The sequence below is a fragment of the Uranotaenia lowii genome, chromosome 3, assembly GCF_029784155.1.
Source record: "Uranotaenia lowii strain MFRU-FL chromosome 3, ASM2978415v1, whole genome shotgun sequence".
NCBI lineage: Eukaryota > Metazoa > Arthropoda > Insecta > Diptera > Culicidae > Uranotaenia > Uranotaenia lowii.
This window is the reverse complement of record NC_073693.1, coordinates 7,406,246-7,429,711: the sequence shown is the minus strand read 5'-3', so window position 1 is coordinate 7,429,711 and position 23,466 is coordinate 7,406,246. Positions and strand designations below refer to the sequence as shown.

The following is a 23,466-nucleotide window of genomic DNA, read 5'->3' as shown; positions in this document are numbered from 1 at the left end:
ATTGCAAAAATTGATTTGATTGGCCCAAATCTCCTGTAATTCTTTCGGAGTTGATTAGAGAAATGCTTGAGTCAATAATCTAATCCAATAAATCCACGAAAATCTTCTTCCGATGATATCTGAAATACTGCGTGGTGGAACTGGCAATTGGGAATCCACCAGGACATTACCGAACATTCCCTGTGCGCCCCTGACCGTTCGAGTAAGGTCTAAAGGCATCCATCGATTTTAATTGTGTTGGTTTCCTCTGTAACGAAAATAATTGAAACCATTAGCCAATAGCCATTCACACGTAGAAAAATAAATTTTATAAACAATATATTCTACTCACCGGATAACAATTTGCAGTGCTTCACCATGCTAAAACGGATAATATCACTCCTGTAGACAGATTTGTTTTGTTTTCACTTCAACATTATCACTTCCAGAAGCAATTTTCGTGACGGTGCACAACGTCGTATAACCAACTCGCAACCTGTTTGTTTTTGCGACGTTTTGCATCACGGCAAATGCACGGCAACGCAAAATGACGCAAAAACCAAACTGCACTCGAAAATGAGAAAGTCATTATACGGCCTAAATTTAAATCATCTTGGTAAAGTTATTCATTCATCAAATGAAACCAAGTTTTTATCAAACACAGAATGCATGTTTATCAATCGTTTGCAGCTAATAACTCAGTTTTGTTGATATTGGTTCATACGACCTAATCAAAACAAACTCTAGCGTTTATTTAAAATGAATTCTGATTTAACTTACCAGCGTTACGGATGAATTATCCGAAAGGACGAAAATCCCAGAAAACAATCTTACTAGCATTTTGAATAGCAATTAACTTTTTCACATCTATTGAACAACAGTGTTTTCAAAATAAGTACGGAGCTATCTGTTGACACAATGCAAGCAATGCAATGCAATCATTTTTGTCATTTTTGTCATTTTTGTCATTTTTGTCATTTTTGACATTTTTGTCATTTTTGTCATTTTTGTCATTTTTGTCATTTTTGTCATTTTTGTCATTTTTGTCATTTTTGTCATTTTTGTCATTTTTGTCATTTTTGTCATTTTTGTCATTTTTGTCATATTTGTCATTTTTGTCATTTTTGTCATTTTTGTCATTTTTGTCATTTTTGTCATTTTTGTAATTTTTGTCATTTTTGACATTTTTGACATTTTTGTCACTTTTGTCATTTTTGGCATTTTTGTCATTTTTGTCATTTTTGTCAATTTGGTCATTTTTGTCATTGTTGTCATTTTTGTCTTTTATTGTCATTTTTGTCATTTTTTGTCTTTTTCGTTATTTTTGTCATTGTTGTCATTTTTGTCATTTTTGTCATTTTTGTCATTTTTGTCATTTTTGTCATTTTTGTCATTTTTGTCATTTTTGTTATTTTTGTAATTTTTGTCATTTTTGTGATTTTTGTAATTTTTGTCATTTTTGTCATTTTTGTCATTTTTGTCATTTTTGTCATTTTTGTCATTTTTGTCATTTTTGTCATTTTTGTCATTTTTGTCATTTTTGTCATTTTTGTCATTTTTGTCATTTTTGTCATTTTTGTCATTTTTGTCATTTGTGTCTTTTTTTTGTAATTTTTATCATTTTTGTCATTTTTTTCATTTTTGTCAATTTTGTCATTTTTGTAATTTTTGTCATTTTTGTCATTTTTGTTGTTTTTGTCTTTTTTGTCATTTTTGTCTGTCGTGACTGGTGGTTCTCAACAGTTTCAATTGCCTGTTTTGACCTTTCACTTAACACTCGCCACTTTTTCACTTGGATCTCCGCGATTCGCGTCTCACAAAACGATCCGTACTTTACAACAACACTTTTCTAACTGATTTTATCGGAAGTCGGACTCGATTTCAGTTCCTCTCAGAGAAACTACATATTCGAACACATTGAGCTCAAGCTTTCTCCCCACTTTGAATCTCAATCAACTCTCTCGTTCGAAATGGATTCGAACATAAGAGATGGATTCTGAACTGATTTGCACACTAAATAATCATTCGCAGATTTAATTGAAGATTTGCATTTATTTATTTTTTGTTTTATTTATTTATTTATTTATTTATTTTGTTAATTTCTTTCTCATCATCTATATTCTCTACATTCGCCTCCACTCCTACTCAACAAAATCAATAAACATGCCTGAGTAACTTCATATTTTTAATCATCTACGAACAGTCACAAACTGAATCGTCGATTTCAACTGCGAATTCTTTTTGCAACATTAATTAACATAATGAACAATTTGACTCTACTGCAAATTCAAGGTATAAAATCAATGCGAATAGGCGTGAAAAATTGCTTCGTCTGAGCACAATTTTTACATAAAAGAAGAGAAGAAAATTCATAATTACACGCAACTTTACTATTTCAAGCGGCTAGAGTTTTGTTACCAACTTTATTTCCTATCTTTCCATTTTCCTTACCGTATACAAAATGAATGTCTAACGTACATATATCTCTTTCTACTGAAATGATCTAGTTTCAATCAATGCAATTATCATGCTAAATTGTTCCTCACTCTCGTAGCTTTGTCAGCATAACTGAATCTGTTGTGCAATAAATAAATTTTTGTTTTCTTTTTTTATTATTAATTATCCTGGTTTATTTTAAATTATTGAGAATTTCAATGACTCTTATTATATACCAGTTTCTGTTAATCGGAAAAAAACTGGTATAATTTGATAAACCTCATTCAATGTAACCTTTAACACGCAAAAATTGAAGTTCTCAATGTAATAAAGTTTTTTTTTTTTTCAAATTTTGTTTCTCTTGAACAGGTTATTTCCTAGCGTATTTATATGAGTAAACTTTCATAATATTTTTTTTTTACGGTCAAGATTTCTTTAAAAAAATTTATTGTGTTGAATTTGCACATTATTTAAACTGTTTTTTTTTTGAAGGACATGTTTCTCCACATCTCTTATATGCTAAATCGTTTTTTGTTTCAACTTGGGTTGGAATAACTTCAATAAAACAAACTTGATTTTGTCTCTTTAACTCCTAACAAATGATCAACAATAGTAGGCGTGGCTTTGTGGCAGCGTGTTAACTCCTAACAAATGTTCATTGTAACTGACGTTACCTGGACACATTTAAGCAGTAAATAAGAACGGAAATGTTACATTACTTTGCTGCATGGCTTTATTCTGTATTCTCTACTCTTTTTATTCTTACTTTCCACTTTCTTTTTACTCTAAAGACCTCACTTTTACTCTTAATCCTTGCCACTTCACTCTTTCTTCTCACTCTCCACTCTATACTTTAACAAATTGCTTTTTACTATTTTTCTTTATAGGTTATACTTTACGCTCCACCCCTAACTCATTACGCTTTTGACATTACGCTATACTTTTTCTAATTACTCTGAACTCTTCAAAATTAACTTTTTCTAATTTAACTTCACACTTTTTGTCACTCTTAATTCTTCATTTTAAACTTTTCTTCGTAGTTTCTACGTTTTATTCTCAATCTGTACGCTTTAGTTTTTAAACAACTTTACGGTTTTCCATTTATAATTCACTTTTCTTTTAATTTCATCTCTTTAAAAGAACTTGAAATTTCTGCTTTACAATTCTTACTTGCTCCCTTCTAAATTTTATGTTAACTATTTATGTTGAATCTTAATTCTTTACTCATTACACTTTTATCTTTACTGTCAATCTCCACTGTTAACTCTTTGTTCTATTTTTTTTAAATTCATACTTACTCCTTTTTTTATCTTCACTTGAACTCTAAACTCTATGTTTCCACTCTTAACTAATTACTCTTAAACTAGATTCAACCTAACTTCTACCCTCATTACGTTTTTTTTATTTACTCTTTGCAATTTATTTTTCACTTTTTACTAATAACTCTTCAAAGTTTACTTCTGACCCTTTCTATTCTCTTAAATTTTTTTTTCTCCTTCTTTCATTTTTACTTTATCCTTCCCTGTTCACTTCTTGCTTGACTCTTTTTCCTATACCTTTCATTATTCGCTCTTTATTTTACTCTATACTCTTCACTCTTTATTTAATATTTTTTTACTTACGACAGATTTCTCTTAGTCTTCACGACAAACCTTTAACGCTTATTTTTTATTCTCAACTCTTTAACATTTAATCTCTTATTTTCACCGTTTACTTTTATTCCAAACAATTCATTTTTTACTCTTTACTTTTGACCATTAACCCTCCACTTTTTAATCTACAATCTTTTCTCTTACTTTTCACTGTTTATTCTTATTTTTCATTTTGACTCTTTACTTTTAACTCTTTACCCCTAACTCTTTACTTTTAACTCTTTACTCTTAACATTTCTCTTTTTTATTATACTCATTTCTTTTTTTGTTCACTTGTTGCTTTTCTTTTTATTTCTTTCTTTACTCTTTTTACTTTTCAATTTACTCTTTAAGCTTTTCTCATATCTGATTGCTCTTTACTTTTCATTATTTACTAATTACTCTTAACTCCTCAAGGTTCACTTCTTACTCTTTTGCTATTCACTTTAAACTCTTGTTTTTTTTACTTCCCTTTTTTTATTTCTTCTCTTTTTATTCCTTGCTATTTCATACTCTTTTCTTTTGATTCTGGTCTCTTCTCAATTAACTTTTCTATTTATTCTCCACTTTTCTTCATACTCTATAATTTTTATTTTTCCTTCTTAAGTCTTAAATGTTGGCTCTTTTCTATTGCCTTTTTCCTTTCGACTCTTCACTGCCTTGACACTTGATTCCTTACTTTTTAATTTTGATTCCTAAAATCCTTTTTATTCACTGTCAACTCTTCTATTTTTTAATCATTACTCTTTATTCGTTACATAGGAACCTATTTTTCTCTATATTTTTCATCTGTACTTTTTACACTTAACTCATTACTCTTTACAATAATGTTATGATTTTTTTTTAATCTCTACTTTTTTCTTGTATCTTTCACATTTAACTCTTTACTCTTTACTTTTTCAGTATTCTTAACTTTTCTTTTTTTTCTTTACTCTAATTTTTTTGTTTCACGTGTAGCTTTTTTTTACAAAGTATTCTTTACTCTTCACTCAATACGCTTTGCTCTTATCTGGTTGCTCTTTGTCTTACACTTTTAACCAATTATTTTTCGCTCTTCAAGGCTTACTCTTTATTTTATTCGTTGGTATTTACTCTCAACTTCTCCAATTATTTCGTTTTAACTTTTTTTTACTCCTACCTTTAACATTTTACTGGTCACTCTGCACTCTCTTATCTATAAACTTTACATTTGATTCCGGTCCCTACTCAATAAGCATTTCTTTTTACTCTTCACTGTTCTGTATACTCTATATTTTTCATTTTTCACTCTCAAGTCTTAATAACTTGCTCTCCACAATTGCTTTTTCTTTTGATAACTTTTGACTACTTACTCATTTCTTCCTTGGCATTCTAAATCTCATACTCTTTAATATTACTCATCACACTTTATTTTTTTTTAATTTTATTTTTTACAATTCACTCTTTGATCTACCCTTTTAATCCTTAAATCTTTCCTCGTCACTCTTCAAATTTTATTTGTCATTGAAATCCTTATTGTTCACATTCTACTTTTCACTGTTTACTCTTCTGAATTTAATCTTTACTATTAATTCATTACATTTTTCCTTCACTTAATTTTTTTTCTCATCTGTGCTCTTTGCTATTCCGTTTTAACTTTTCTATATTTATATTTTCCACATTGTACTCGTACCCTTCACATTTCACTCATTACTCTTTACTAATTTTTTTATTTTAACTATTAACAATTTACTCTTTATTCTTTAATATTCTTTTGAATCTTTTCGATGAAATCTCTACTTATCTTTACTATTTACCTATACATACTACTTTGCACTCTTTATCCTTCACGCTTTACCTCATTTTATTTACTCTTTTCAATACTTTATCCTTCTTAATCTTAAGCCTTTACTCATAACGCTTTAATATTGGCTGTTTACAAATAACATTCTAGTTGTCAATATCAAATCTTAGCTATTTGAATTCTTACATCTTCAGGCTTTAATCTTTACGTTCTATTCTTCACCCCAGATTCTTCTATTTTCACTTTTTATATTTTTCTCTTCAATGTTTATTTTTACCCTTCATTTTTTATACTCTTTTTTTTCCTTTACAAAGAATCTTATGATCTTTTCTTTTTATGTTTAACTTAAACTGTTTGGGATTGTCATTTACCCAGAACAGGACTTCATTTTCTCTTTTTTTTTTGTTGAAGTTAACCTTTTTGGGACTGTCATTCACCCAAAACAGGACTTCATGTTCTCTTTTTTTTGTTCAATTTAACCTGTTGGGACTGTCATTCACCCAAATAAGTACTTCATTTTCTCTTTTTTGTTGAACTTAACTGTGAAATTCGCCTGTTTGGGACTGTCATTCACCCAAAACAGGACATCATTTTCTCTTTTTATGTTGAACTTAACCTGTTTGGGACTGTCATTCACCCAAAACAGGATTTCATTTTCTATTTTTATGTTGAACTTAACCTGTTTGGGACTGTCATTCACCCAAAACAGGACTTCATTTTCTCCTTTTCTTTTCTTTTCTTTTTACTTAACCCGTTTGGGACTGTCATTCACCCAAAACAGGACATCATTTTCTCTTTTTATGTTGAACTTAACCTGTTTGGGACTGTCATTCACCCAAAACAGGATTTCATTTTCTATTTTTATGTTGAACTTAACCTGTTTGGGACTGTCATTCACCCAAAACAGGACTTTATTTTCTCCTTTTCTTTTCTTTTCTTTTTACTTAACCCGTTTGGGACTGTCATTCACCCAAAACAGGACATTATTTTCTCTTTTTATGTTGAACTTAACCTGTTTGGGACTGTCATTCACCCAAAACAGGACTTCATTTTCTCTTTTTATGTTGAGCTTAACCTGTTTGGGACTGTCATTCACCCTAAACAGGACTTCATTTTCTCTTTATTTAACTTAACCTGTTTGGGACTGTCATTCACCCAAAACAGGACATCATTTTCTCTTTTTATGTTGAACTTAACCTGTCTGGGACTGTCATTCACCCAAAACAGGACTTCATGTTCACCTTTTCTTTTCTTTTCTTTTCTTTTTACGTAACCTGTTTGGGACTGTCATTCACCCAAAACAGGACTTGCATTTTTTTTTATTGTTGAAACTAAAACTCTCTGGAACTGTCATCCATTCAGCACAAGACTTAATTTTAATTTTTTTCTTCACTTTAAATGTTACTTTTTTAATCTTCAACTGTGATATTAATTTAACATAATTATTCATTGTAAGTTATTTATTCATTTCCCTTCAAGTAGAATTACCTTTGTAAGTTTAGAATTGTTTCTAAAAATGTTCATCCTCAGATTTCGTTCCTTTTAACCAAAACTTTTCAAGGTTTCAAGAAGTATAAATATGTAATAAAAACTTATAAGTTAATTATTGTAATTGCAAAATCACCATTCCTAAGCTCTGCTTTATATCTAGAACCGAGTGTTCATTTCCGTCTCCCCAGGGACAATTATACATTAAAATCGTTCAATTCACTCAACCAACCATTTTTGAGTCTTATACTACACCAAAAAAGCCTTTATATTTGCATATAACATCATTAGTGTAATATTTGAAAACAAAATTTGTTAGTACAACATCAACTTGTTCGGGTCTGTTCACTCGAACCCAACTTTGCAATATTTTTTTTGACTTTACTTTAAAAAAAATCTGCTTTCGTTGCTCTCGTCGTGGAGATGTATACAGTTTATTTCTCACTTACCAAATCTCTATTTTCAGCCATTTTGGATCACAAACATTTTTATCATTTCTCACTTTAAAAAACTATTAAAAAACATCATCTGTTTTGGAATTAAATCATCAAAAACAAATCGTTTGGGAGCTATTCTAAGTCTACCGACAACGCCATTGTCGTGACTGGTGGTTCTCAACAGTTTCAATTGCCTGTTTTGACCTTTCACTTAACACTCGCCACTTTTTCACTTGGATCTCCGCGATTCGCGTCTCACAAAACGATCCGTACTTTACAACAACACTTTTCTAACTGATTTTATCGGAAGTCGGACTCGATTTCAGTTCCTCTCAGAGAAACTACATATTCGAACACATTGAGCTCAAGCTTTCTCCCCACTTTGAATCTCAATCAACTCTCTCGTTCGAAATGGATTCGAACATAAGAGATGGATTCTGAACTGATTTGCACACTAAATAATCATTCGCAGATTTAATTGAAGATTTGCATTTATTTATTTTTTGTTTTATTTATTTATTTATTTATTTATTTTGTTAATTTCTTTCTCATCATCTATATTCTCTACATTGTCATTTTTTCATTTTTGTCATTGTTGTCATTTTTGTCTTTTATTGTCATTTTTGCCATTTTTTGTCATTTTCGTTATTTTTGTCATTTTTGTCATTTTTGTCATTGTTGTCATTTTTGTCATTTCTGTCGTTTTTGTCATTTGTATCATTTGTATCATTTTGTCATCTGTGTTATTTGTGTTTTTTTTTGTAATTTTTATCATTTTTGTCATTTTTGTCTTTTTTGTTATTTTTGACATTTTTGTCATTTTTGTTATTTTGTCATTTTTGTCATTTTTGTGGTTTTTGTCTGTATCTATTGTTTTGATGTTTGTAATTTTTCTCTCTTTTGTCATTTTTTTCATATGTCAGTTCTTTTGTTCTAGCTTTAATTGAATTATTTTTGTTGTTTTATACATTTTTAATAATAACCTGCATATTTCAACATTGCATATTCTTTCAGTGCATATATGTTCAATTTGACTTATGATTATGTGATCGTTGACTAGTCCCGTGTCACCGTGTAGAATCCGAACGCGCCTTCGTTAACCAGAGCCGAATTTCAGTTAACGGGCTCAGTTTGATTCGTGCTCTCAGGGACGAACGACGGGCTTGAAATTCGATTGCAGTTTTGTGACGTGACGACGCGCGCGGATCGAACGGATTTGTGTTATAATTTTTTCCCCCAGCAGTTGCTGGCTTGCTGCTGCTGCATGGATGGCGTTCCTTCATCATTCCTAACAACAGCTCTTCGCGGGACTATGTGCAAGTGAAGGTCGAAAAGGGACAGCATCTGGGTGAATGTGAACCAACTCGGTATTCGGTAACGGTATTCCTAGAAGGCCAGAACGGGAAGGGTTTATCAAACTATCGCTCGGCCGCGGATAAAATCGGAAGAAAAAACACCAATCGCTGGTGCAGTTTTTGGAAAAAGAAGCTGTCTGTTTTCGGGGTCAGAGTAGTTGAAAAAACGGGTGTTATCTGACCCGGGAATCTGTTTTCGCGGTTAGACTAGTGGGTTTTGTCCGGTCCAGGTGTCGTATCGGTGGATAAATCCATCCGGAATTTCAGCGACAGCCTCAAGGTGTCAGTCGGTGAAAAGTGGGTGTTTTCTTTTTTCATTCGCAAATCCCCCCCGGTAAGTGTTGCCAATTTATTGTTTTCTATCTAGAGTAATTTTGGATTTCAATCATAATCGGACTTTTTACATAAAAATAATTATAACTATGTACATAACATACAATGTACTTGAATTTCTTCGAACTCATTTTTATTGATTGGAATGCCAGAAAACTCATTACAATTGTTCACAGAAGATGCTAATGTATGTACATATTTTCATTTTTTTTTCAAATTGTATTTTACTGAAATAAAATACACCAAGGTTTTTTACGCGGTTTTTTCACACGGTTTTCGGGAATTAACACGGTTTTTTTACACGGATTTCGCGAATTAACACGGTTTTTGAGAGAAAGTCCCTTTCAAAGGAAAACACTTAGAATCTTTTTAAAGTTGGGAAAATCTTAGTTTAGAGACTAAGAACGTGATACATGAGACCTGAGACCTGAGACCTAAGACCTGAGACTTGGGACCTGAGACCTGAGAATTGAGACCAGAAATATGAGACACGAGACATGAGACCTGAGACAAGAAACCTGTGACCTGAGACATTAGACATGAGACTTGAGACGTGGGAAATAAGATAAGGGACCAAAGACTTGAGACCTGAGAAATGAGACCAGAGACCTGAAACCCGAGACCTGAGACCTTCGAAATGAGACATGAGACATTATACATGTGACCTGAGACTTGAGACATGAGACATGAGACATGCGACATGCAACATGAGACCTGAGACCTTGGACTTGAGACATCAGACATGAGACATTAGACCTGAGAAATGAGACCTGAGACATGAGACCTGAGTCATGAGACCTGAGTCTTATGTCTCATGTCTCAGGTCTCATGTATCAGGTATCATGTCTCATGTCTAATATCTCAAGTCTCAGGTCTGATGGCTCAGGTCTCAAGTTTCAGGTCTCATGTCTCATGCCTCATGTCTCATGGCTCAGGTCTCATATCTCAGGTCTCATTTTTCATGTTTCAGGTCTAATGTCTCAAGTCTCATGTCTAATGTCTCAGGTCTAATGTCTCAAGTATCAGGTCTAATGTCCCATGTCTCAAGTCTCATGTCTCAAATCTCAGATCTCAGGTCTCAGGTGTCATGTCTTAAGTCTCAAGTCTCAGGTTTCAGGTGTCATGTCGAAAGTCTCAGGTTTCAGGTATCATTTTTCGGGAATTAACACGGTTTGTTTTTGCGCGGTTTTTTTTACGCGTTACGTATATCAGTGGTAAAAAAACCTTACTGTACATTATAAAAGCTAACGTAATTTCGAATAATAAATTAAATTAAAAATTTATCATTGGCAGAGCTGCTAATAATCAATGTCAGACAGCCAATATCAGCCGACTTTGATACTGCTAAGCATACACGCAGAGAAAACTAGGTTTTTGAACCAAAACAAAAATGATTTTGTTTCAAAACATTCATTTTTTTGAATCTAACTCCTGTTTTATTTGAACCAAAAACTTTTGTTTTTGATTCAAAAAAATATTTTTTGAAACAAAGAATTAATTCTTTGAACTAAATATTTTTGGATTTTGAATTTAAGCAAATACTTTGATTCTAAATAAATGTTAATTGAGCTTATTTCTTTTAAAACAAAGTCAACTTTTTTTGAACCAAAGGAAAATGTTTTTAACTTGAAGAAATGATTCCTTTGAATAAAAACTTCAGCCTTTGATTCAAAAATATTTTGATTTGCCTTGCAAGAAGAATACAAAACCGGAAAATCGAATCAAGTTTGGCCGGTCGTGTGAAAATGTAGGTCAGAGTTAGCTATATTAGAAGGATTCAGGATGAAGTATGGTAAGTATGTTAGTTAAAGAGTGAATATCGAAGATTTTCTATAAGTGATTGCGTTTTTACAGAACCAGAGCCGAAGGATGGTTTCCCTAGATGCCTCAACCGAGATGAAAGCTGCGCACGATGACACCGCTCCAAATCCAGCGGTCAGGTCGACTAAAATTTGGACCGGATCGATTTTAGTGAACTAGTTTGTGGCCAAGTGTTTCATCTGTTGTAAATAAAAATTAATTTAACATATAAATTTCTTTCTTTTTATTTTTTTGAAATTCCTAATAGGAATTTCAAAACAACAGGAAATATGTCCTCCAATTGGAATAAATGGAAAATGGTTCAATGAACCAATTTTTTTAAATCTAAATCCAAATTACATTGTGGCGAACGAAAACAACTTTGTATCAAATGAAACTGTTTTTTGTTTCAAAGTATTAAGATTTTGATTCAAAGATTTTTCAAAAGAAAAATTCTTTGAAACAAAAGAAAAAGCTTTTGAACCAAAAGAATTTTTATTTGTCCCAAAACCAAAGGAAAAAATCCTTTATTTTTGCGGCACTTTCCTTTGAAATAAAAAACCTTTTCGCTGCGTGTATCTATGTCTTAGCCAGCAGATCGTGGCCTAGAGGATATCATCCTTATCTTCTAAGTCAACGTTCATGAGATCGAATCCCGGTCGTGACATAACCTGGCACACATAGTATGATGAAGGTTGGCTGTTTGAGCATTAGTGAAATGCTAGCCGTGTATACCTTTGAATTGGGCATGGATGAAGGCTTAATTATATCACTTTGATATAATTGGATATGCCTTGACGCTCAAGTATCATGTCTCCGCAGTGAAACTATCACAGTTTTTCGACACTTGGGAGCACCACCCGATCACTAAAACCCAAAGTGAACCCGGGTACGGTGTTGACCCCAGGGCTTTAAATCAATGTTCACCCATTCGGTTAAAGGTTAAATACTACACATCGTGCCAACAAACCTCAGCCATATAAAGGCTATTATTTGTTGCTCACTTCACATGAAACAATACTACTCACTGTGACAACTATTCTATTCTATTATGTTTATTTATAGAGGATTTTAACCAGCTTGGTCATTCTTCCTCTGCTGTGACAACCCTCAGCCTCACAAAGGCTATTATTATTTGTTGCTCACTTCATATGACACAATACTTCTCACAATGACAACAAACCTCAGCCCTACAAAGCTTAATTCACATGACACAATTGTTGCTTAATTGCTCCATTTGTTGCTTAATTCACATGACACAATACTACTCACAATGACAACAAACCTCAGCTATATAAGGGGTATTATTTGTTACTCACTTCACATGAAACAATACTACTCACTGTGACAACAAACCTCAGCCTCTCAAAGGCGATATTTTGTTGCTCACTTCACATCATACAATACTACTTACAAAGACAGCAAACCTCAGCTCTACAAAGGCTACTTTTGTTGCTCACTTCTCATGACATAATATTACTCATTGTGACAACAAACCTCAGCTTCCAAAGGCCATCAATTTTTGCTCACACAATACTATTCATTATGACCACAAACCTCAGCCCTGAAAAGGCTACTATTTGTTGCTCACTTCCCATGACACAATACTACTCACTGTCACAACAAACCTCAGCCCTACAAAGACTACTACTTATTTGTTGTTCACTTTACATTACACAAAACTACACACTGTGACAACAAACCTCAGCTCTAAAAAGGCTACCATTTGTTGCTCACTTCACATGAGACAATGCTACTCATTTACATTTTACACAACCGTTATGAAATATCTACTTTCGCTCGTACTACGGCTCATTGGCAGGCCCCATCCTGGTTCGCCAGGGTTTGACTTGTAAGAGAACAACTGGAGACCCATTCTTATTCTACCCGGTGTATTGCGGTTTCCTCCCAATCCTACCAATTTCATTTACCTACGGTGAGAAATTTTGGTCTCAAAAGGGCCGTGTGATTTCTCATAAAGCTGCAGCATGAAAAAAAAATTTAATATTTTCTTATTATCAATCCTATCTGCCAAGTAGAATTTCACATGAATAACTTTTCCCCTTCCTTTCTGAAATTATCACCTTGGGTGTAGGGTCACTGCACCTGAAAAGTTCATTTAGCTGCTCAGACCATCCGTATATATGATTTCATTGACGTGTCACGGTGTGCATTTTGGTACCATCTTGATTCTCAATAACAACACTTGAAATAAGTACTGAATCCAGGTACTTATTTTGGTATCATGCGTTGTGCTTAACTACTAGTTGTACCTCGTGTATCAGCCAATGTAAAATATTTCTTTGAAATCTTCAGAAAACTACTTACCAGATACAGACATATATTGACGTAAATTACAAGTTTTAAGGGATATATTGGTTTATAATTCACATCAGTTTTGTTGTATCTTTCTCAGTTCACCAGTAAACTTTGCTCCCGTTTTTAATTTTTCATCTAAGTTTAAGGGGGCTTTGGGAAGAATGACAGCTTGCTGTTAAATTACTTAAAAAAAAACACTAAGATTACCATTTTCCACATAGCTGCGTAGGCGCCACAGCCCGTGGCGTAGAGGGTAGCATTCAAGTCTTTGGTCATGGCCACGGCATACATCGTACCCTTTCTGTGGGTTGGTGGTTTAAGAATCAAAATAAGGCTCCTATCTCATTAAGCTATTCTCCTTTATCCATTTTTTGCATTAATAAGGAGTGTATTCCGAAAAAAAAATTCAACACTTGTTTTGTGAATAACTTTTGATGAAACTGAAATTGTAGAGAAGTTTAATGACTTCTTCATTGACAGTGTCATGGAAATCCATGACAGCATTCCGGCAAGTTCTAACGTGTTCGTGGATTGTATTGGCTGCAATGGTGGAAGTTTCAGTTCATTTGAAACAATAAGTTGTCAAAAATTTGACGAAATCGTGAAAAATATGAAATCCACGGCTGGTATCGACAACGTCTCTTTAAAAGTCTTTAAGGATTCTCTACCGGTACTAGGTGATCAGTTGACACAAATTATAAATACGAGTCTAAGATTAGGAATAATATCTTCTACAAGGAAGCATTCGACTGTTGTTCCGATTGAAAAAGAGAAAAATGCACGAGAAGCTAAATTGTATCGTCCGATAAACATGTTGGAATTACAAGAAAAGGTGCTAAATTTAGCAGTTAAAAAACAGTCTCTACGTTTTATTGAATCAGAAGGAATATTGATTAGCGAGCAATCTGGATTCTGAAAACAGCATTTAACGGAGTCTGCAGTGAACTTGATATTCAGAAATTGGAAGATCAATATTGAAAACGATAGTTACACAGTTGCTGTGTTTCTGAATTTCAAGAGAGCTTTTGAAACGATTGATCGGTTAAAGTTGGTAAACGTATTGGAAAGAATAGGTATCAACGGAACGGTATTAAACTGGTTTAAAGACTACTTGAATAGTAGAATGCAAAGAACAAAATATGGAACATCGTATTTCCGATATAGAGAAAATAATCTAGGTGTCCCACAAGGAAGTGTTCTGGGTCCCTTGTTATTCATATTGTACATCAACGACACGAAAAACTGTCTTCGTTATGGTCGTCTCAAACTGTTTGCAGATGATTCAGTCTCCTACTGGAGTGGTAATGACTTAGAACTAGTTATCCAAGAAGCAAATGCTGATTTGAAAAATATTTCGGAGTTTTTAACACATAAAAAATTGTGTCTGAATCTTAATAAAACGAACTGGATGGTTATTGGTAATCGAAAAATAAGAGTCTGCCCAGAATTGCTGATTGATGGATGTGCCATCGAAAGAGTGCGCCAGGTCAAATACTTGGGAATACAAGTTGACGAGAAGCTGAATTTCATAGCACATATTGACTATACAATCAAGAAAATCGCCAAAAATATGGCATACTGTGCCGAATTAGCCGTTATATGACTTTCTGGTCAAAAGTAATTTATGTTAAATCTGTGATCATGCCACATTTTGATTATTGCGCTACAATATTGCTTCACGCATCTGACACACAAACAAATCGACTACAAAGAATACTTAATAAAATTATGCGAGCAGTGATTCGATGTAATCGAAGTGTTTTAATGTTCGATATTCTTCAATGGTTGTCAGTGAAACAAAGAATTGCATATAACAGTTTGATATTTATATATAAGACGAAAAATGGAATGTTACCATATTATTTAATGGATGGCCAGCAATACGAAATCGACATTCACAGATACAACACAAGAAGAGCACAAGGCTTCAGACTGCCGAATATTAAAAAAGAGATGAGCAAACGCTCTCTTTTCTACAACGGATCGCAAATGTTCAACAACCTACCGACAAGCATCAAAAATAGTGTGAACATAAACACTTTTAAGAAAATGGCAATACAATACATCAAACAGACTGTTTAAAAATATGACAAATCCTGACAAGGATCATATGATGAAAGTGATGGAAATCTGACGAGGATTCAGATAAAGAATTGTACGGTGATGGACAAACGCGGGAGTAAGACGAAAAAAGTCGTACAGAATAAGAAAATTCAAAGTAATATAAAATAATCCTAAGGATAAAATGTCCCTCCTACTTTTAAAGAAGCGTAGGGGGTGGAGGAAGGACCCAAATGGTCCTACGGGGCCATCACACACATACATGGATAAAGATTGTTGAAATTTTCAGTGAGATGTAATGTTTTTTGTGCAATTTTTTGTGACGTTCTGGCAAGTGATTTTTTAGATAGCGTTCAATGAAGAAATTCATTTACTTCAATTTTTGAGCGCCACGTGCGCCATCCATAATACATATGTACTATGAATCAAGGTTTTTTTTCAAATCAAGGCTATTTTCGATTACATTTCCGATTGTTTCCTGAAGCTTGACCTTTAAAACAACTTAAAATGTTTAAATTGATCGAAGTTATGTCAAATTTAGCAGATTGTTCTTCTTAGGCCTAAAAACCACCTTTTTTACTTGTTTGACTTGTGACTCCACCAACATTTTTGCGTAATGGCGTGATTCCAGATCAAACCAAAACAGAGTATCAACTTTGGAGGTGCTTTGGAAGTGCTATTCAGGAAAAAACGGTGGTATTTGGAGGCGGCCTTCTTTTATATGCAATTAGATATTAATTATGTCAATCGTTATGTAACACATACCTGCTGATTTTCAGCTTCCTCAGATCGTCAATAAGTAAGTGCTAGACATCAAATATTTTTTTAATTTTTTCTCCTTGTTTATCTACGGAACATCCAGGCGAGACTTGTCCCCTAAATAGTTTTTTTTGCTGTCCATCACGAAATTTTACAAAATATCTCCGCTAGTGGTCCAAATATTTTGCACACGATTTAACCACCGTATTTTGATTACTTTATCAGAGGACAGTTTTTTACCTTATAGAAATGAAGTCAGTTCAAAGCTGAGATGAAGTAAGTCAGGCCTGTTTATTGATCGCTGGATCAATGATTTTCGATCCTGTCCTAAAAATTAGGACTGCATACTAATTATATCAATATTCATGCAATTTTTTTGAAAACACTTCTTATTTTTTTTCATAAGATTCTTGCTCACTTATCTCAGTTTGAAAATGGCACAGATCATATTAATATAGGACGTCATATAATCCATCAGGATCATCAGGACCGTCAGGACACATCATGCTCCAGACCTCAAGACCTATTTTTAGGCTTTTCTCTCACAATTTTTTTTTCTCTGGATTTTCATCCCGAAGGATGATTCATCCATAAAATTTCACTCCCAAGAAAACTTACGATAAAAAAAGTATCTTATAGAGAATTTGTTTTCGTGTGGTGGTGCACCGGGGCACTACCGGTAGTGCACTTTTTGCTGTTTTCATGCTCGTTTTCAGGATGAGTAGTCCACTGGTGTGCACCATAAAGTGGACGGTGGAACACTCTGAAAATATTCGGTGTTGCTTGCGCTCTCACGAATACTATCATGAATTTTGACAGCACGTGCTTCCCGATGTAAACAAATATCAGCTGGTTGGTTTATTTCTATACCGCAAAAATTGCGTTCGAGCTGTTTTTTTCTCTTTATTATCCCGAAGAACGGAAACTTGTTCCGGATTCAATACCAGCGTGCCGTTTCCAACAGAGGCGGAGAATTTCACCTGGATGGCACGTTCCAAAGCAAACAACGCTCCCAAGAAGAAATGTGCCCAGAAGGCTTGCTGCAATCGGTTCCAGGCGATGACGAAAAAGAGCAGCAAATCCGAGTGCAAAAAGGCCAACCCAAAGATCTGGTGGAATCGCCCAAACCGAAAAGTTTTCTTGTTCGGGAGGGTCCTATAAGTTGGTCTCCACAGCAAAAATCGTTCAGCTGCATCGAAGCAACTCTGCTTCGAGCTGTGCCTTAGGGTGACGATGCTCGGTTGCGCCAAGTCCCGGATTCCCACCCGTTGCCCTTCAAAAACGTTAGTTCGAGACTACACTCGTATGGGAGCTTGAATTTCGTTCGTTTCGGTCTGTTAGCAAAATTTTCTCCCCAGACTTCCGCGATCTGAGTTCGCCAATTTGACTTCCAAGAATTTTTCTTTTGTAATCTGGAAACGGAAATAGGTACTCGAACGAAGATGAGATTTGCGAGGAATGAACGTTCAAAATACCGGAACCTTCAAGCTGGGGTAACTGCAGTCTAGCAGCAGCAAACATAGACCGCCCAGAATCAGCCGGTATTGCAGTTATCATCAGAGCCAGAGGCGAATCTACCAAGCAAATTAAATCTGAAATCTTCACAATTCAACATAATACATAAATTCATGTTAAAATTTTCAAATTATTTACTAAAGTCTGCTTCATTTAATATTGGAACAAATTCTTTTGCTCATTGTGGCGCTCCTAGTAGACGGATTTGGAAACTTTTTTCACCCACGTGTCGGGAAATTCATTACCTTTCACCATGTATTTATGTCATAACACCAAACGATAGCATTTTGTAAACAACCGCCATGGAAGCCGAACGGAGAGATCAAATTGTGCACAGTTTTCTTACGAGTACGAGTACGAGAATTTCTTCGAAACAGCAATGAATAATTTTTTTAATTTTTTTTTATGAAAGAGTAAAAAAAATGCTACATTTGTATGAAAAACAAATTATGAATTCGTTAATAAATGACTGAACTACACGCAATTGTTTGTGTTCCAATATTAAATAAAGCAGACTTTACATCCGTCGAACTTGGTCAGCACTTGGTCGTACAGCTTTCGAGCACGGATTCTGGCCACATTGTTCTGCTTCAGCGTCCGATTTGGCTGTTTGCTGGCTCGGAATGACCTTATTCCTTCCCGGAGACGAATTCGTCGCACCGTACTGTGAGCGGCCTGGAATTTATTGGCCAAATCGCGGTCTGAAAGATTGGGATTCCTCTTGACGGCCTTGATGACTTTCCCACGCAGTTTCCGGTCGACAGTTCCACTCCGACGCTTCGAATGCGGCTTCCGAGCCGTCGTCAATGTTTCCTTGTACTGCTTGATAACACGCCATACGGTATTTCTGGGCATTTTAAGCTGTTTAGCTAGCTTCGATGCCGACAACAATGGATTTTCAAGAAAACTGTGCACAATTTGATCTCTCCGTTCGGCTTCCATGGCGGTTGTTTACAAAATGCTATCGTTTGGTGTTATGACATAAATACATGGTGAAAGGTAATGAATTTCCCGACACGTGGGTGAAAAAAGTTTCCAAATCCGTCCACTAGGAGCGTCACAATGAGCAAAAGAATTTGTTCCAATATTAAATGAAGCAGACTTTAGACAATGATCAACTAAAGTAAATTTGTTTCAATTTTCGAAATCAAACGAAAACAAATACCAGCTGTAATGGATTTTTGACAGCTTGATGTTTTCTGTTGACACTGCCGATTTCACGTACACCAACAAAGGTGCACTGAACCCAAAATCACACTTAAAATACACTTGACGTTTCACTTAAAAGTGGGAGTTCAGTGAATTTCTTCATTTCAAGTGGCTCATGTAGATTTCACTTACCCGTCACTTATGTTTCAAGTGACCGAATCAATGTTCACTAACTCATCACATAAGTTTTAAGTGACTGTCACTTGAAATCAAGGACTATAAAAATCGCTCACTCCTCGAAATGCACACGAAAATGCTTCGCCGCCGGCTCGCTATTCGTTTGTGTTCAATACAATCACGAACAGCAACAGAAACGATTTTACGACGGCTGTTTCTATGCTTCTCGTATTAAAAAATATTCATGAGCGAGTCTGAGAAACGGGATCACGAGAGACTCGAATTTGCTTCATGAGAATTTTGATACCGAGCTTGCTGTCTGTTTAGGGAAGGAAGTACGCCAGTTCAGAAGAAAAAAGTAGGAAGAAAAAAAAGAAAAAGAAATCTTTCGGCTCGTCCTTCTCAGAGACAAACCGTCCGTACGGTCCGGGCACCGATCGTTTAAACATTGACTTGGCCTACACAAGTGCACACTGTTGCTGTTGATGTTATTGATGTTCTTTCAAGCTCGTAGCTTCAAAAAGTGACGCACATTCTTTGTAGGAAGCAATAATAACAGCACTAGCAAGAAGCAAAACCATTCTTTTCGCTCGGCATATTTGCCTGAAAAGAATAATAACATCACTAAAATGGATTGGATGTGCCGACCGTATGCACACTGCTCTTCTTATTTTCCATTCCTTTTGGCCAACGCGTATTTACAGCCAACACGGCTTGGCGTCATCTTTGTTGCTGTTAGTGTTTGTTTAAGCTCAAGGCAAAGGGACGAACATTTTTCCACGGGAAAGAATAATACCATTACTAACACGGCTCATGAGCGGGTTGGTAAAAAGTTTCATGATTCGGCTCGCTGCTACGCAATCGTCGGGTTGATGCTAGATTTTGTGTGCGGAGAAGGAAGCAAGGCAAAAAGGAATCAGGAGCCTTGGTCGTGTTTTCGTTTTGGTCGGGCTTGATTCGTGAGAACAGGAGGTTCTCGCTCACACCTCATTCGCGTTCCAGGGCATTTTTATGAGCAAAAATCGGAGCGATGCAGGCTCCGTCGCTCGTTTGAGTGAGTTTTTCAATCCTTGCTTGAAATTCCTCTGAAAATCCACTTACTTCGCCGCTCACTTCAATTCCATTACATTCTCACTTAAAATTCACTTGACCCGTCACTTAATTGTCAAATTCACTTGACCGGTCACTTAAAATTGAAATGAATGTACAGGTAGCGAATGACAGCCATGTTGTGAAAGATTGTTTTTATTATGGAAACATAACAGAATTGTGTATGAGCTGGTAGGTGCAGAAAAAGAGTCATTTATAAGTTTCATAACAATTGTATACTTCCAGAGCCCGAGGCCATGGTGGGAAATCTTTGTTGGATGTAAGTTGTGATATATTTTCAATAATCAAAATATTTCAATTTAATGTTTATTTTTCTTTCTGTCCTTCAAAACAGGTTTCGGAAATGCTTCCCGATGGTATTTTTATTCTGAAATTTTCAAGAACAGTGCAAATAAAAGTAAGTAGGTACATATCATGAAAATAAAACCTCGAAACATTATTAATTTATTTTTTTTATTTTCAGAAAAAATCAACCTAAATTTTGGGAAAAAATCGAAAAAGTCGATGAGTATTTCAAGCCAAAACTTTAATTTGAACCCATCAATAAATTTGTGAAAAAACAATGTATTTTATCGAATTCGCAAATAAATAAATAATTGTTTTGATTAAACGAAGTTTATTGATAATTTTTATTCCGAAATTTCATCTTAAAATCACTATTACTCAAAGATTTAATAGACCTGAGCATACATTTCATATTCACTTCAGGCTCACTTAGAATTCACTTCGTCACTCACTTGAAATTCACTTGACCAGTCACTTAAGTGAATATCACTTGACGGTCACTTAAAATTCACATGAATTCACAAATGGCGCAAATTCACTCCAGAGGTCACTTACATTTTAAGTGAAAATTATTTTCGGTGTGGGTGCAAAACTCGATTCATGCTCGTTTTCAGCTTGGAAGGTGCAACACTTTCGGGTGGTGAAAACAAATACGGTATTACTTGCAAGTGCATTTCTTGTTATCTTATTTTTATTTTACCTCGGTGAAAATTTTCCTTCATCGACCAGAGAGTATTTCAAGTAGGTATATTTTGTAATCGAAGCCCCATTTCGAGAACAACTCCCAACGAGCCTTCCCACCAAAGGTGGCAACACTGTTGCCTAATTCCTGCTGGCATGTCCACTCCACAGCCATCATCGGTTGTTCCGTCCTCATCGTCATGTTTCGTACGTTCGTTCATTCTTGCCTTGCCTTGGGTCACGGATAAACGTGGCGGCGCGCGGGAACAAGCCTGGTGCGGAACAAACGGACGACGGCTGGCTGACAGTCGCACAGAATTTCGCTGTTCGCTTGCTTGCTTTTTTATGCTGCTGGCTGCTCGCTACCCATTTCACGGTCCTAGTACTCCCAGTCAGTACTAACAGTTGTTCTCGCAGCCGTAGCCTCTATCTAGTACAGAAGAGAAGAGATTTTTACATATTTTTAGACTTATCAAAGACCTTTTCCCGTTTTATTTCAGCACGCAAATTCCCGTCCTGAGGGACCTGGTCCCGGGGATCCGAGCTGCTGCTGGCTGCATCTGGAATGAGCACCGGAAGTCGTTGAAGAAAATCCTTGCAAGGTGTGCTGCTGCTGGGAAAGTTTGGTGGAAATCGATCGAAAGCAGCTGTCCTCGAGAAGGATAGAAAGAAGGGGAAAAATCTCACAGCCAGCGAGAAAATTGAATGTGAAAAAGGGTGTGTGTGTTTTTCCTCCGAGAGGTTTTCCCTGTTAAAACAAGTGACTTAGTAAGAAGTGAAAGCAAACACGATGTGCTCGACCGAAGTGTTGGTCCATCAATCGGTCAGATCCCCTCGGGGGAAAATCTTGATTCTTGCGGATGCATTCCTGGGAAAACAAATCGTGCGATTCCATTCCATTGTTGTGCAGTGAATTCTCCCGTTTAATAAATCATCATCTCTGCATGAATCTGTAAAGTGTATGAAGATTGAGAAAGCTTCTCACTGAAATTTGGTGTTATCGAGAAGTAATGCTGTAAAAATTTGTGTGTTTTTCACTCCTTCCGTGAGCTCGGTAAAGAAGTGAGCTTTTTGTCAGGAGAGAGGGTGGAAGAGAAGGAAAGAAAAAAAACAGTGGAAAATCGAATTACCTTTCGTAAACGTCGTTGTGGCATAGTGAAAACAATAATCGGGTGGAAAAAGGGCACCGTGCAGCAGGAAAGCCTAGAGTAGAGAACGCGGTTCAACCAACTGCGGTTCTAAATAACGTGCACACAACCACCTGTCGTTTTTGTGTAAATACCCTTCTGTGAAACAACATCGGTTCGCAGGAAGCAACAAAATATAAAAGAAGCCCAGAAGAATTCCCAAGGAGAACCACCTTTACCAGGTTTTTATCTCTTCATACTTCATACATACACTCGTTGGTTTGCAGTAGCAGCTGAAACCGAAGCAAGCACGCCAAAATGCCCGGATTAATAGGTGTGAGCGAGTTCCTCGAGGAAACCCGCGAGGACTATAACTCGCCGACGACGTCGACCTTCGTGTCGCGGATGGCCCAGTGCCGGCAGACCATTGCCGCCCTCGAGGAGGTGAGTGATCCCTTGTTTCTTTTGTGGAACTTTTTTTTTTTTTTCATCCGTCGCTTTTTGTTGGGTTGTGAGGGTCACGAGATGAGCTGATGAATCAAATGAGTCATTTAAACGACTGAGTTGTCCGATTCGGTATTGCTGAATCAATTGAGATAAAAATATAAGAATTGCTATTCGGGTGGTGTTGAACTTTAGGAAGATTACTATACAAAGCTTGAATAATTCGTTGCAGAACATGCTGGGTAACAGCTGACTAACAGGCATCATAGGACACATAAAATGACCATTTACAAGTTTTTTTTGGTTTTCAACTTGATAGGTACGTATTTTTTTGTAATTACTGTCGGGATAACAAATCGGGTTCAGTTTCTAATTCAACTGGATATTTAATGGATGAACTTGGGTTGATATTTGTTGAATTGGATCTTTTTTCAATCTAATATGCCATCAAGTCACCATTCACCGCACAGACACCATTTACCGCCCAAAATCACCCTTTTGAGTGTATTTTGAAAAAAACTGGGATGATTTCTCCTAAAATAAGACCTGTGTTCTGTGTCGGTATCATTGTTCGACCATTTCACTGAAAAAACATCACTTAACCCTTCGTTTCATAAA

The 23,466-nt window shown here is 35.4% G+C and overlaps 1 protein-coding gene across 3 annotated transcripts in view; it reads left to right on the top strand.

Moving 5' to 3' along the window:
• Window positions 1–8,854: 8,854 nt before the first annotated feature.
• Window positions 8,855–23,466, top strand: part of LOC129753419 (arfGAP with SH3 domain, ANK repeat and PH domain-containing protein) — an 83,276-nt gene continuing 68,664 nt past the window's right edge. The window contains exons 1-2 of one of the 3 annotated variants that reach the window (XM_055749241.1): window positions 8,855–9,422; window positions 21,778–22,848. In XM_055749241.1, coding sequence (XP_055605216.1) covers window positions 22,723–22,848 — 126 coding nt within the window. In that variant the 5' untranslated portion in view covers window positions 8,855–9,422; window positions 21,778–22,722. Of the gene's footprint in view, window positions 9,423–21,589; window positions 21,711–21,764; window positions 22,849–23,466 lie in introns of those variants that run through there. The other 2 variants (XM_055749242.1, XM_055749243.1) reach the window with 2 other exon arrangements.